This window comes from Meles meles, chromosome 20, assembly GCF_922984935.1.
Source record: "Meles meles chromosome 20, mMelMel3.1 paternal haplotype, whole genome shotgun sequence".
NCBI classification, from domain to species: Eukaryota; Metazoa; Chordata; class Mammalia; order Carnivora; family Mustelidae; genus Meles; species Meles meles.
In genome coordinates this window covers 4,949,184-4,963,354 of record NC_060085.1, presented here as the reverse complement: position 1 = coordinate 4,963,354, position 14,171 = coordinate 4,949,184, and the positions used below count along the sequence as shown (strand labels likewise).

Genomic DNA, 14,171 nt, shown 5'->3' with positions numbered 1-14,171 from the left:
AGTTGCTTTATTCTTGATCTTCCTTTTCACTGTCAGGAAAGCCGGTAATGAGTCTGAAGCATGGGTTATGTTATGCTATGAAGATATGTTGCTGCTTTTCCCAGGGAAGTCCACTGTCTTTTCCACCTCCATTTGGGAAATTGACAGAAGGGAAAGAAAACACATTAATGACGTGTCAATTATAAGTAAAAGAACAGGTTGGGAGGTACTTTCTGGATTAAAATCAAAGAGCCATATAAGCTATTGCATCAAAAGATTATCTACTGGAGGTTTCAAGCAATCTGCCAGAAGGAGAACCCGATGAGTCCTGGCCCGTGTGGTGATTAGTCAGTTTCCATCTTTTTGTTCACTCAGCTCTCTGAAGGAGGGAACAGCTCTGTTCTTTACCATTGTGCTCTCAGTGCTTAGACAGTGACCGGCACGGAGCAGGTCGTCAGCGCATATTTGTTGAAGGATCACACGGCTTTAGCATCCTCAATGGACAGAAGGAGCTGAGGACCACAGAGCTGGAAACACCTGCTCACGGTCAGATAGAGAAGGTTGCTGAGTTGCAACTAGAATGGGTCCACGTTCAACAGCTTCTAGTGGTTGATGAGATGCCTTCATTTCTCACTCCTAACGGAAGCTCCGCATGCTCTATTTCTCCCTTTCTCTGTGTCATGCTTCCCCCATGTTCCACTCTTTCCACTAAACCACACCACTCCCAGATTATTGTTATAGTTAATGATACACTAATTCTGAGCCTCTGATTTACACCTTTCGATCAAGCTACTGGCCTTTTTCAAGGTCTGAAGCAGCAAAGAGGAAGAAGTGCCTGGCTTAGCTTTGAAGGCTCTGGGACAAAAAAAAGAAAGATGAACACCACATAGAAACAAACTTCAAACCATGGGTTTCGGGATCTGAGTGTCCCCAGGTTTCTGAGAGAAAGCTGTGGGTGGAAATACTGAAGGGAGCCCACACATCCAATACCCATGACCTCCACTGTGGGGATCGCACTATTCATTTATGCTTTTCTGTAACAAATACTGACATGGCTTTTAGTATCTGCCAGCATTATTCCAAATGCTTTACTAGCATTAACTCATTTCATTTGGAGATTTTAATCTTCGGGGAACATTTGACTCCCCAGGACTCAGCACAGTGTGTGGCTATGAGACCAAAAGAAAATTGCCGATGGATTTAAGTGTTCATGGATGATTCACCTCAAAGAACAAAAACAACAGATTTGGGCTTCTGAAAGCTACAGACTGAATGATTAAAATGCAATCAGGGGCGCCTGGGTGGCTTAGTGGGTTAAGCCGCTGCCTTCGGCTCAGGTCATGATCTCAGGGTCCTGGGATCGAGTCCCGCATTGGGCTCTCTGCTCAGCAGGGAGCCTGCTTCCCTCTCTCTGCCTGCCTCTCTATCTACTTGTGATCTCTGTCTGTCAAATAAATAAATAAAATCTTAAAAAAAAATAAAATGCAATCATATAAAAAGATAAGAAAGGGTAATGTAGTGATTGGGGATGGATAGAGGGGCAGAGATGAGATAATGCTATGCATGAAAATGTTAATTGTAGACTATAGGTAATGTATAGATGGATATTCATTGTAAAATTATAAAAACTTTCCTATGTCTGGGGGCACCTGGGTGGCTCAGATGGTTAAGCGACTGACTTTAACTCAGGTCATGATCCCAGGGTCCTGGGACTGAGCCCTGCATTGGGCTCCTCGCTCATCAGAGAGCCTGCTTCTGCCTCTCCCCCTGCTCGTGCTCTCTCTCTCTCTCTTTGTATCTCTCTGTCTCAAATGAATAAATAAAATCTTAAAAAAAAACTTTCCTATGTCTGAACTTTTTCCCTAATAAAATATTGAGGAGAAGCAAAGGGTATCTCTGTTTTTTCTCTTCTATTGTTACTGTATTCAGACCCATTTTCTTCTCTTTTTAAGAAGACCAACTTTTTTTTCCTCTTTTATTGCTGACTAGTCAGTCAGTCAATTTATTTAAATTGATTTATTTTTTTCAGCGTAACAGTATTCATTGTTTTTGCACAACACCCAGTGCTCCATGCAGTACGTGCCCTCCCTATTACCCACCACCTGTTCCCCCAACCTCCCACCCCCGACCCTTCAAAACCCTCAGGTTGTTTTTCAGAGTCCATAGTCTCTTATGGTTCGCCTCCCCTTCCAATTTTTTTTTTTTATAAACATATAATGTATTTTTATCCCCAGGGGTACAGGTCTGTGAATCGCCAGGTTTACACACTTCACAACACTCACGATAGCACATACCCTCCCCAATGTCCATAACCCCCTCCCCCTCTCCCAACCCCACCTCCCCCCAGCAACCCCCAGTTTGTTTTGTGAGATTAAGAGTCATTTATGGTTTGAGAAGACCAACTTTTTAAGACCAACTTTAACTGAGTTAAACAAGGTTAGTGACCATTCTGGACTTGCAAAGAAATTTTACTTAAATAAAAAACTTCATGTTTCCCTTCATGTTTCTGTTGCATATGGCCCCAGAGCGTCTGCTTTTATGAACCAGCTCTAGGTCCTTGGGACAAAAGAATTCCATGTTCTTGCTTCTAAAGAGGCTCACGGTAATGTGAAATATGCCAGTAGAGTTTTGTACAAATAAATCCAGAAAGATTCCACCCTTGGCTGAAGATACTCCTTTTTGAACACTGCTCCCTCTTTGAAAAGCAAGGATCAGGTATCTCAAATGGATGAAATCAAGAAGGGTCAGACATGGGGAAAAGCAAGAAATGAGAGAAGAGGAAATCTTACCGTTCTGGTCTGGGTGACTGAGCGAAAAAAGTCATAGTTGCCAGTTTCTGTCCTTTTCCTCATCTTCTTGAACCAGTGTCTGTATTCTTCTCGTACCTAACATGCAAGCACACAGAAATGGACCTCATTTCAGAGAGTATGAACAAGGGATGAATGCCATAAAATAGGCTCTGGAAGGCGTGAATTCCTTCCTCCCTTCCCCTGCCAGTTTTTCAAGTGACTTGCAACCTCAGTCATTGGCCATAGCGACCCTCCCATTCATGTTTTGTGAATTGCATTTATATCATTAACACATTTTTTTTTTTATAATTTTCATTGTGATGGAGCATTTATAACATAAATTTGCTACTGTAACCATTTTTTGGGTGTACAGTTCAGTGGCGTTAGTTATATTCATGACATCGTGCAACCAACACTGCCATCCGTTTTGAGAACATTCTTATCACCCTGATAGCCATCTAGCAGCACGTTCCCATCTCCACTCCCCAGCCATTAGTGACGGCTAATCTATAGTCTGTCCCTATGAATTTACCTGTTGTAGATATTTCATTTAAGTGGAATCACACAAAATTCGCCCAGTATCTTTGGCTCATTTTATTTAGCATCATGTTTTCAAGATTTATCCTTGCTGTAGAATGTATCAAAACTTCATTCCCTTTTATGGCTGGGTAGTAGTCCATTGTATGGGATACCACTTCATATCTACTAGGATGGCCATATGATTTTTTATTTTTTATTTTTATTTTTTTAAAAGATTTTATTTATTCATTTGACAGACAGATGCCACAAGTAGGCAGAGAGGCAGGCAGAGAGAGAGGAGGAAGCAGGCTCCCCGCCAAGCAGAGAGCCCGACGTGGGGCTCGATTCCAGGACCCTGGGATCATGACCTGAGCTGAAGGCAGAGGCTTTAACCCACTGAGCCACCCAGGCGCCCCCATATGACTTTTAAAATGATAACTAGAGTTGGTGAGGATGTGGAGAACTTGGAACCTCTGTACATTGCTGATGGGAATGGAAAATGGTGCTCCATTGTGGAAAACCACTGTGGTTCCTTTAACATGCAAACAGAAATACCACAGGACCCAGAAATTCCACGCCTAGCTACATCTGAAAGACTTGAACATAGGGATTTAGATGGATACTTGTACACCAATGTTCATTGCAGTTCCTATCTCTTTTGATGATGTATGCTGCATGCACCATTCCAAATAGGCACCCATGTATCAATTGAATAAGTGATAATAGATGGATATTAGTGATGTTAGCTATGATTTTGTATCTTTATTGCAATGTTGGAAATTTCATGACATTTTAACTAATTTTGAATCCTATTTATGGATCATATATGTATATCATTTATGTATCAAAAATCATATTTATGGGGTGCCTGGGTGACTCAGATGGTTAAGCCTCTACCCTCAGTCCAGATCATGATCTCAGGGTCCCGGAATCGAGCCCTGCATCAGGCTCCCTGCTCAGCAGGAGCCTTCTTCCCCCCACTCTCTCTGCCTGCCTCTGCCTACTTGTGATCTCGCTCTCTCTGTCAAAGAAATGAATAAAATCTTTTAAAAAATCATATTTATGATCAGTTTTCAGGTAAGAAAATTTGAGACTAAGGTTTATAACATGAAAATAATTTAAAATGTTGCATTAAATGAATGTATCTAATGTTGGCTAATTGAATTTAAATTAAAAAAAGGAATATATCTAAATGGCTGTTATTCAGAAGGAGACCTCATGAGCATGCAATGCAAGCAATGAAGAGAAATATGAGGGGCTCCTTACGATGAGGGCACTTGTGACAGAAATCCCCCACAATACTCCCTAACAAGCAGAGCACTCAAGTTTGGTTCCCAGTCAGATGTCCCTAATTGACGAATGTTAGCTTTGACCCTCATCCAGCATGTCACTAGGGGTTAGTTTTGTCCCTAGAGTGACTTTGTGAAACACAAAGGAGGATCATACGGAGGGAAAAGATACAATTGTAGTTTGATAAGGCATGAAAATTTTAAGTAGTTTTATGGTATTTTATTTTATTTTTTTTTCAAGATTATTTATTTATTTATTTGACAGACAGAGATCACAAGTAGGCAGAGAGATAGGCGGGGGAGGGGGGGGGCGGGCGGGAAGCAGGCTCCCCGCTGAGTGGAGAGCCCGATATGGGGCTCGATCCCTGGACTCTGGGATCATGACCTGAACCAAAGGCAGAGGCTTTAACCCATTGAGCCACCCAGGCGCCCCTTTATGGTATTTAAAAATATATAATAATAATAATGATGAACTCTTTGAGGATAAAGAATTTCCAAGACTGGCAAAAGCTGAAAGAATATGGAACCACTAAGTTGGCCCTGCAAGAAATACTAAGGGGGGTTCTATAAAAGAAGAAAGACCTATGGGATATGGATTCGATGTCTAGAGAACAACCGAGAATTCCTCCCTTGCCTCCTGAGATATAAAACCTCTGGAATTCTCTCGATATAAAACCTCTAGAATACTCAAGTAACTATAACGTGTGATATAATTATAATATGATCTTTCTGATTACAATGTACTATAAGGTATGGCATATTTCTAAAGAGCTAGCAAACCAGATTTTATATTTATATGTTTACTTATATGTAAATATAAACACATATTTATATTTAATTTTTAAAAAAGATTTTATTTATTTATTTGAGAGAGAGAGAGGCCATGAGAGGGGAAGAGGTTAGATGGAGAAGCAGATTCCCCACTGAGCAGGGAGCGCGATGTAGGACTTGATCCCACGACTCCAGGATCATAACCTGAGCCGAAGGTAGTCACCCAAACAACTGAGCCACTCAGATGCCCCTATATTTAAATTTTTAGAGAGAAATATAAAATTTTTGAAGATAAAAAGTGTTTATATTTATTCTTATAAACATTTTTTATCTTCAAAAATTTTATATTTCTCTCTAAAAATTTAAATATAGGGGCCACTGTGGGATTGGGAGAGGGGGAGGGGGCTATGGACATTGGGGAGGGGAGGCGAACCATAAGAGACTATGGACTCTGAAAAACAACCTGAGGGTTTTGAAGGGTCGGGGGTGGGAGGTTGGGGGAACAGGTGGTGGGTAATAGGGAGGGCACGTTTTGCATGGAGCACTGGGTGTTGTGCAAAAACAATGAATACTGTTATGCTGAAAAAAATAAATAAAATGGGAAAAAATGTTTATATTTAAATTAAAATGTTATATAAAATAAAAATTAAAAAAACATGACAGGACATTAGATTACATGAAGCTGAATAAACAAAAAAATGGAGACTAAATTTTTTAGGGGGAAATAAAATTGTAAGTAAAAATCATATATTTATAAGTTCCCATTGACCAATATAACATGGAGGACATTAGGAGAAGGAAAGGAAAAGAAAACTGGGGGAAATTGGAATGGGAGATGAACCATGAGAGACTGTGGACTCTAAGAAACAAACTGAGGGTTTTGGAGGGGAGGGGGATGGGAGGATGCGTAAGCCTGGTGGTGGGTATTAAGGAGGGCACGTATTGCATGGAGCACTGGGTGCAGTGCATAAACAATGAATCTTGGAACACTGAAAAAATAAAATACAATAATAAAAAAGAGAGTTTGAGTTTGAATCAACTTGGAAGGTGATGCTGGGTCCTGCCCTCATCATAAACCCATCATCAGATTATCCTTTAAAGATGGAAGCTGCCCAAGTGTCCAATGATAGATGAATGGACAAAGAAGAAATGGTGTGTGTGTATCTGTGAGTGTGTGGAATATTACTCAATCATAAAAAAACATTAAAAATGATTTTTTAATGTGGAATATTAATCATAAAAGATGAAACCTTGCCATTTGCAACAACATGGATGGACCTAGACGTTATAATGCTAAGTGAAATAAGTCAGAGAAAAACAAACACCGTATGATTTCACTCATATATGGACTATAAGAAACAAAACAAATGAACAAACAAGGAGAAAAGAGACAAGCAAAGAAACAGACGGTTAACTACAGAGAACAAACCGGTGGTTGCCAGAGGGGAGGTGGGTGGGGAATGGGTGAAATAGGTGAAGGGGATTACAGTGCATTTATCATGATGAGCGCTGAGTAATGCATGAAACTGTTGGCTCACTATATTGCACGCCTGAAGCTACTATAACACTGTTTGTTAATTATACTGAAATAAAAAAAATAAAGCTGGCTGTCAGGAGACAGTATTTTTTTATCTTTTGGGTCTTATAAAATTAATGTAACCAATCCTAGGAAGTGTCCACAATGAGTATAGTGTAGTATCCCTGTAGCTTTCTGAAAGTGATGGCCAAATCTAGTGGTACTAGGAAACAAGTAAACGTCTGGTGCTGGTATTTTAAAATACATTGAAGTTTGGTTAAGTATTATAATAGTTGTATTTGTGTACTTTTGCTGTTGTCTTATTTTTCCTGGTTTCTAAAGGGTTCAGTTGTATTAAATCTTTTTTATTGTATTTTAAATTTAAATTTTTTTTTTTTTTTTTTAAGGCGAAAGTCAAGCAACGCTTTATTTCGCACCAAGCTTCAAGAATCTAACCGAACGTTCGGGGCCGCACCTTTTACAAGACAGGGCGACCCTTCTCTGTTTCCCAGACTAGCTTTTAAGGGCAAAGGCCATGCGGTTGGGCCTGGCCACGCACAGGTGGCCAATGAAAATCGAACACACATGGGAACCTCCACAGTGATGCTAGCTGAACAACTGAATTCCAATTTACCTTAGTAGACATTTGAACCAGCCTAGTACGCCTTGATTAGGATGGGCGCCAAAAAGGCTCCCAGAGGGCGGGGGTCCCAGAGAACGGGGTCCCTACTCCTGCTAAGGAGACAGTATGCAACCCCCCACTGATCGGATGTTTCCACGGTTTCTGACCCTCCCTGGTATCTGGGCTTTGTAACCTGGAGCTGGTTTCCGGAACTTGTCTCCAAGGAAATCCCCTGGGGGAAGGGGAGCAGCGACAGTTTCTAAATAGGTCCTTACATTCCCCCCTTTTCTTTGAAGACTAGTCAAATCTTTGACTTTTTAGCCAGTTCCCTATCCCCCCTTTTAATGGCTGCTAGATGTTTTAATGACTCCAGTGTGATTTACCCAGAAATACTACTTCTCTCCTAAGGTTATGTATGCAGAGCGCCCCCACCCTTTGATCAGAAACAGTAAGTTATCCCACCCCCTTTTCTTTGCATTTGCTTATACCTCCCGCCTATATCTTAACAACAGGGCCCACAGTGAATTTAATGAACTCATTGTTTGAGTCTTACAATGAAATGATTGAAAAAAATTTACTTCATTTCGTTAACTAGCTACCATATAAATTTAATGATTGAACATTAATTGCATTACATGTGGGGCGCCTGGCTGGCTTAGTCTATGGAGCATGTGACTCTTGGTCTCAGGGTTATAAATTTGAGCCCCACACTGGGTGTAGAGATGACTTAAAGATAATTTTTTTTTTTGCTGAAAGTGACCTTTATTTTTATTTTTTTACTGTGTTCAGTTAGCCAACATATAGGACATCATTAGTTCTTGATGTAGTATTCAATGATTCATCATTTGCGTGTAACATCCAGTGCTCACCACATGTGACCTCAATACCCATCACGTGTTTAATAGCATTACATGTAGTACTTACTGTATTTTTCCACCCATAATTCTACCAGCCAGTAAAACATCCAATCAGTAAGTCCCAATGGAAATGATTGCAAAGTGAAATTGAAAATCTTGTAAAAATAAAATAAATCAAGCAGAGAAAGACAATTGTCATATGGTTTCACTTATTTGTGGAACATAAGGAATAGCATGGAGGGCATTAGGAGAAGGAAGGGAAAAGTGAAGTGGGGGGAATCGGAGGGGAAGACAAACCATGAGAGACTATGGACTGAGGGGTTTAGAGGGGATGGGGGTGGGGAGGATGGGTTAGCCCAGCGATAGTTATTAAGGAGAGCAAGTATTACATGGAGCATTGGGTGTTATATGCAAACAAGGAATCTTGGAACACTACATCAAAAACTAATGATGTACTTTATGGTGAGTAATATAGCATAACAAAAAAAAAATTAAAAAATACGTAAGGTCATGAAATCGATGACTGTGATGTTGGAGAATTTTCAAAACACAATAGACCAGGGGTCAGCAACTACACCCCCAGGCCCAATGTAGTCCATTACGTATTTGTGTAAATAAAGTTTTGCCTTGCCCATTCATAGACATACTGTCTATGGGCACTTTCATGGTACTAGAGCACAGGTGAATGCTACAACAGAAATCTTATAGCCTGCAAAGCCACAAATATTTCCCGATACTTTAAGAAAAGTTTGCCAACCCTTACAATAGACAAAAATCTTGCAAATCGGACCAGATAATTTAAAAAAGTGAAACTCTAAAACAAATCATGATAAGATAGGCACACCCAAGAAAATGATTAAGCTATCAAAAGATTCAGAGATCCTTGTAAAATTAACAAATTCTGAACTATTTGTGTGAAATTGCAGTTTACGAAAGTTGAGCATCACATAAAAATCATTCTATCATAGCTCCCACACCATAATGATAAAATAATGCCCCTTCAAAGTCAACATTTGATTCTTTTGTCTTTCTAAGAATTAGCCCACGTTTACAATTACAAACTCAGTATTTAAACGTAATAACCCAGAATTGTTTTCATGGCATAGGGACTTTTTGTAAAGTCCTATACAACGATTTCTCAGCATTTACTGTGTTTTCCCCATTTTTTCCCCCTCATTGTCAGATTCTCAACGTCTCATTGTGGGCCTTGTATGGCTCTACCCAGTTTCTACTACTTCAATGCAGGTTCAAATGACTGGAAGCAAGAGAGACAAATCCTGGAAAGGTGGTCCCTGGGACAAAAGTTAAGATGTGGATGAAAGAGCCCCACCTCCCTCACCCCTCCACCCCACAAACACACATACACACATACACAACCACCACCCAAGCAGTGGAGAAGCCTAAGAGACAGAATGTAGCAGTAGAACGTGAGAAACCCAGAGGGAGTGGAATATGTGGAGGGCAGACTGGTTTACCTTGTGATTGAGAAGGCAGTAGACCAGGTAGATGTAGACGCCCTGTAGGACATTGATGATGGTGAAGGAATAGGCCAGTACCGACCTGATGGGGTCCAGTACTCCTTCCACCAGAAAGAAGCCAAGGCCCCAAGAGCAGCCCAAAATGAAAAGCTGAGCAATGGCTTTGAATGCCAGCATCCTGCCAAAACCAAGACACAGCATGACGTTATTCATCTCAGCTCCATGGCTCCTGGCAATGGTTTCTCTCACATACTGGGATGCTTTTACTCTTGCTTCAGGACTTCAGGACTTAGAATGTCAGCCTGTTCAACATGATTACCCCTGGCAGGAGTGTTATAGAAGACTGACTGGTATATAATGCTAGTATAATATATTGTGAAGTGTAATTATTGATAGAAAGTAATACATTACAAATATACAAAAAGTATACAATTATGTTTGGTATAATGAAATAGCATATGTTCCAGTATTCATAATGTTAACATATGGCATTTATTAGAATTTTATACTATAAGTGTATTAACTATGTTTTTTATTTTCTGTAGTCTGTTGCTATGACAACTGGAACCTTGCCAACCCCTGGAGGACCTGCCCCTCCTGGGATTAGCCAATTCTTAGAACATACCTTTCAAATGCAAACCAACCAACCCAAAGCTCACACCCTCAACCACCTCCTTTGTGGGTCTCTCACATTCCAGGCTACTATTCATCTGCCTTACTCATCCCAGGGCCAGGTATCAGACAACTGGGGACAGTCCCTATGCCCAGAAACACACTGGAATTTTTCTTTTCTTTTTAAAAAAATTTATTTAAATTTAATTGATATATAGTGTATTATTAGTTTCAGAGGTAGAGTTCAGTGATTCATCAGTTGCATACAACACCCAGTGCTTATTACATCAAGTGCCTTCCTTAGTGCCCATCACCCAGTTACCCTATCCCCACAACCACCTCCCTTCCACAACCCTCAGTGTGTTTTCCTATAGTTAAGAGTCTCTCAAATTTATAGGGAACAAGAAAAGAACCCAAACAACCAGAGGAATGTTGAAAAAGAAAACCAAAGATGGTGGGATCACAATTTCAGACTTCAAGCTCTTACTACAAATCTGCCATCATCAAGACAGTATGGTACTGGCACAAAAACAGACACATAGATCAATGGAAGAAAATAGAGAACCCAGAAATGGACCCTCAACTTTATGGTCAACTGATCTTTTGACAAAGCAGGAAAGAACATCCAATGCAAAAAAGACAGTCTCTTCAACAAGGTGTTGGGAAAATTGGAGCCACGTGCAGAAGAATCAAACTGGACCATTTCCTTACACCACACACAAAAATAGACTCAAAATGGATGGGAGACCTAAATTTGAGACAGGAATCCATCAAAATCTTAGAGGAGAACATAGGCAGCAACGTTTTCAATCTTGGCCACAGCAAGATCTTGCTAGACATGTCTCCAAAGGCAAGGGAAACAAAAGCAAACATGAGCTATTGGAACTACATCAAGGTAAAAGCCTTTGCACAGTAAAGGAAATAGTCAACAAAACCAAAAACAACCTACAGAATGGGAAAGATATTTGCAAATGTCTTACCAGATAAAGGGTTAGTATCTAAGATCTATAAAGTACTTATCAAACTCAACACCCAAAAAACAAAGAATCTGGAAAAGAAATGGGCAGAAGACACGAATAGACGTTTCTCCAAAGAAGACATACAAATGGCCAACAGACACATGAAAAATTACTCCACATTACTTGGCATCAGGGTAATACAAGTCAAAATCACAATGAGATACCACCTCATACCAGTCAGAATGGCTAAAATTAACAAAACAGGAAACAACAATATTGGTGAGGATGTGGAGAAAGGGGAACCCTCTTACACTGTCGGTGGGAATGTGAGCTGGTACAGCCACTATGGGAAACAGTATGGAGGTTCCTCAGGAAGTTAAAAATAGAGCTACCCTACAACCCAGCAATTGCAATACTAGGTATTTACCCAAAGGAAAAAAAAACGTGATCTGAAGGGGCACCCGCACCCCAATGTTTATAGTAGCAATGTCCACAATAACTCAACTATGTAAAGAGCCAAGATGTCCATTGACAGATGAATGGATAAAGAAGAGATTATATATATATACGTATATATATATATATATATATATATATATATATGATAGAATATTACCCAGCCATCAAAAAGATGAAATCTTACCATTTACATGGATGTGGATGGAACTGGAGGGAATTATGCTGAGTGAAATAAGTCAATCAGAGAAAGACAATTATCATATGGTTTCACTCATATGTGGAATTTAAGAAACAAAACAGAGGATCATAGGGGAAGGATGGGAAAAATAGAATAAGATGAAATCAGAGAGGGAGACAAACAATGAGAGACTCTTAACTCTAGGAAACAAACAGGGTTGCTGGAGGGGAGGTGGGTGGGGGGATGGGGTAACTGGGTGATGGGCATTAAGGAGGGGACTTGATATAATGGGCACTTAGTAAACACTAAGTCATTCAATGGATGAATAACAACTCTACATTGGAAACTAATGTTACACTATATGTTAACTAATTGAATTAAAATAAAATAAATTTAAAAAAGAGTCTCTTACTGGAATTTTTCAAACTAGTCGATCCTAAGCCTGTTTACCCTGCTATACCTCTTTCCCGCAGACACCACAATAAAGGCACTTGCCTACAATTTCCCCTGTCCCCTGCGCTAGCCAACTCCGGTGTTTCCCCAGAAAATCCCCCTCTTGTGGCACAGCATGCCCTTCCTCTCAGGGTCTGTGAGTATAACAAATTATCTTTTCAATGACAGCTACCTCCTGATCCAGTGTTCTTACTATGTACCTAAATAACACCGTGCATAAAGCAACAAGTTAATACAATAATATTAATTACAATCTATAGTTCACAACATTAAGCACTGAAAATGACTTCTTGTAGAAATACAACCCTATTAGAGATTCATGTGCTGGATAAACTTTGCTTTTTACCTGGACCATATACATTCCCCAAAATTATAAAAATGAGGGAAACTGCAAAGACATTATTCTCTTAATTCAGGGTTTCTTAACTTCACCACTACTGACATGTGGGTAGATCACCTTTGTGTGTGTATATGTGTATGTGGGGGCTGTCCCGTGCGTCACAGGATGTTTAACGGTATCCCAGGTCTCTAACATCTAGATGCCAGTAGCAGCCTTCCCCTCTTCACCCTCCATCCCATCTTGCGACAACCAAAAGTGTCTCCAGAAAATTACCCCTCATTTTAGAATCACTGCCCCCACTTTACACAGTGAAATATTCTGGAGGGGGGAAAAAAACCAAACCTCTTTTGCATTTTCTGGTTCTGTGCCCACCTACCTTGTGTTGTGTATCCTGGATAATTCATTATTGAGGGAGCTAAGCTGGCCTTTTAAAATGCATAGGGTGGTCAGATAGAAGGAAAAATTGATCTGTGGAAATGACATGAAGGACAGAGTTTAAAGTAGGCTAATATCTAATATTTATAATTAAATAGGATTAATTAATTAATCCTTTTAATTTTAATTAAATATAATTAAATAGGAAATGACATTAAAAAAAGAAATTTAATATATTTAATAAATATATTTTAATATTTAATTTAATTTAAAACAATTTATTAATTATTAATTTAATTTATTTAATTAAATTAAATTAAAATTAATTAATTAAATTAATTAATTTAAATATTTAATATATTTAATAAAATATAAATAATTTTAATTAAATATAATTAAATAGGAAATGACATTGAAAAAAATGAAATTTATAAAAGGAACTTATTCTTGAAACTTCTAAAATATATTCAGGATTTCTGAAACTCTCTGGATATATGCCTCGATTATTTTTTATGATTATGTTGTTAGCCAACATATAGTACATCATTAGTTTTTGATGTTGTGTTCAACAGTCCATTAGTCGCATATGCCTTGATTTTTAAAAAAAATTAGCCTCCGTTTTTTTATGATCAGAGAAGCAATATATGTTCATTATCCAAAATTAGGAAAATGCAGAAAAACAGACAGAACGTATCTGAAATTCTGGTGAAGAAACTCATATGCAGACATAAGCACTATTTCCATTTTGGTGCTTACCTTTTCCAAGGTTTGCTCCCCCCTCCCCCCACTGGCATGCCCTTTTCATAACAAAATTTTAGGATCACTAAATGTTTTACACAACCATTAAAAACCACCCAAGATCAATGGTCAAATTGTGTTTGCAAAACACATACTATTTATTCAGAAAGGAAATCTGATTGAGGCCTGTAGTCTAGTTGATGTGACTATACCAATGTCTTTTTCCTGGTTTTGGTA

General features: G+C 39.1%; 1 protein-coding gene across 1 annotated transcript in view; it reads right to left on the bottom strand.

Moving 5' to 3' along the window:
* LOC123932117 (putative adhesion G protein-coupled receptor E4P) overlaps positions 1–14,171 on the bottom strand; it is a 62,259-nt gene continuing 48,088 nt past the window's right edge. Inside the window, exons 13-16 of the mRNA XM_045989831.1 lie at positions 13,198–13,289; positions 9,818–9,998; positions 2,769–2,864; positions 1–126 (exon numbers count right to left, since the gene is read on the bottom strand). Of these exons, the coding sequence (XP_045845787.1) occupies positions 76–126; positions 2,769–2,864; positions 9,818–9,998; positions 13,198–13,289 (420 nt within the window). The 3' untranslated portion in view covers positions 1–75. The remainder of the gene's footprint in view (positions 127–2,768; positions 2,865–9,817; positions 9,999–13,197; positions 13,290–14,171) is intronic.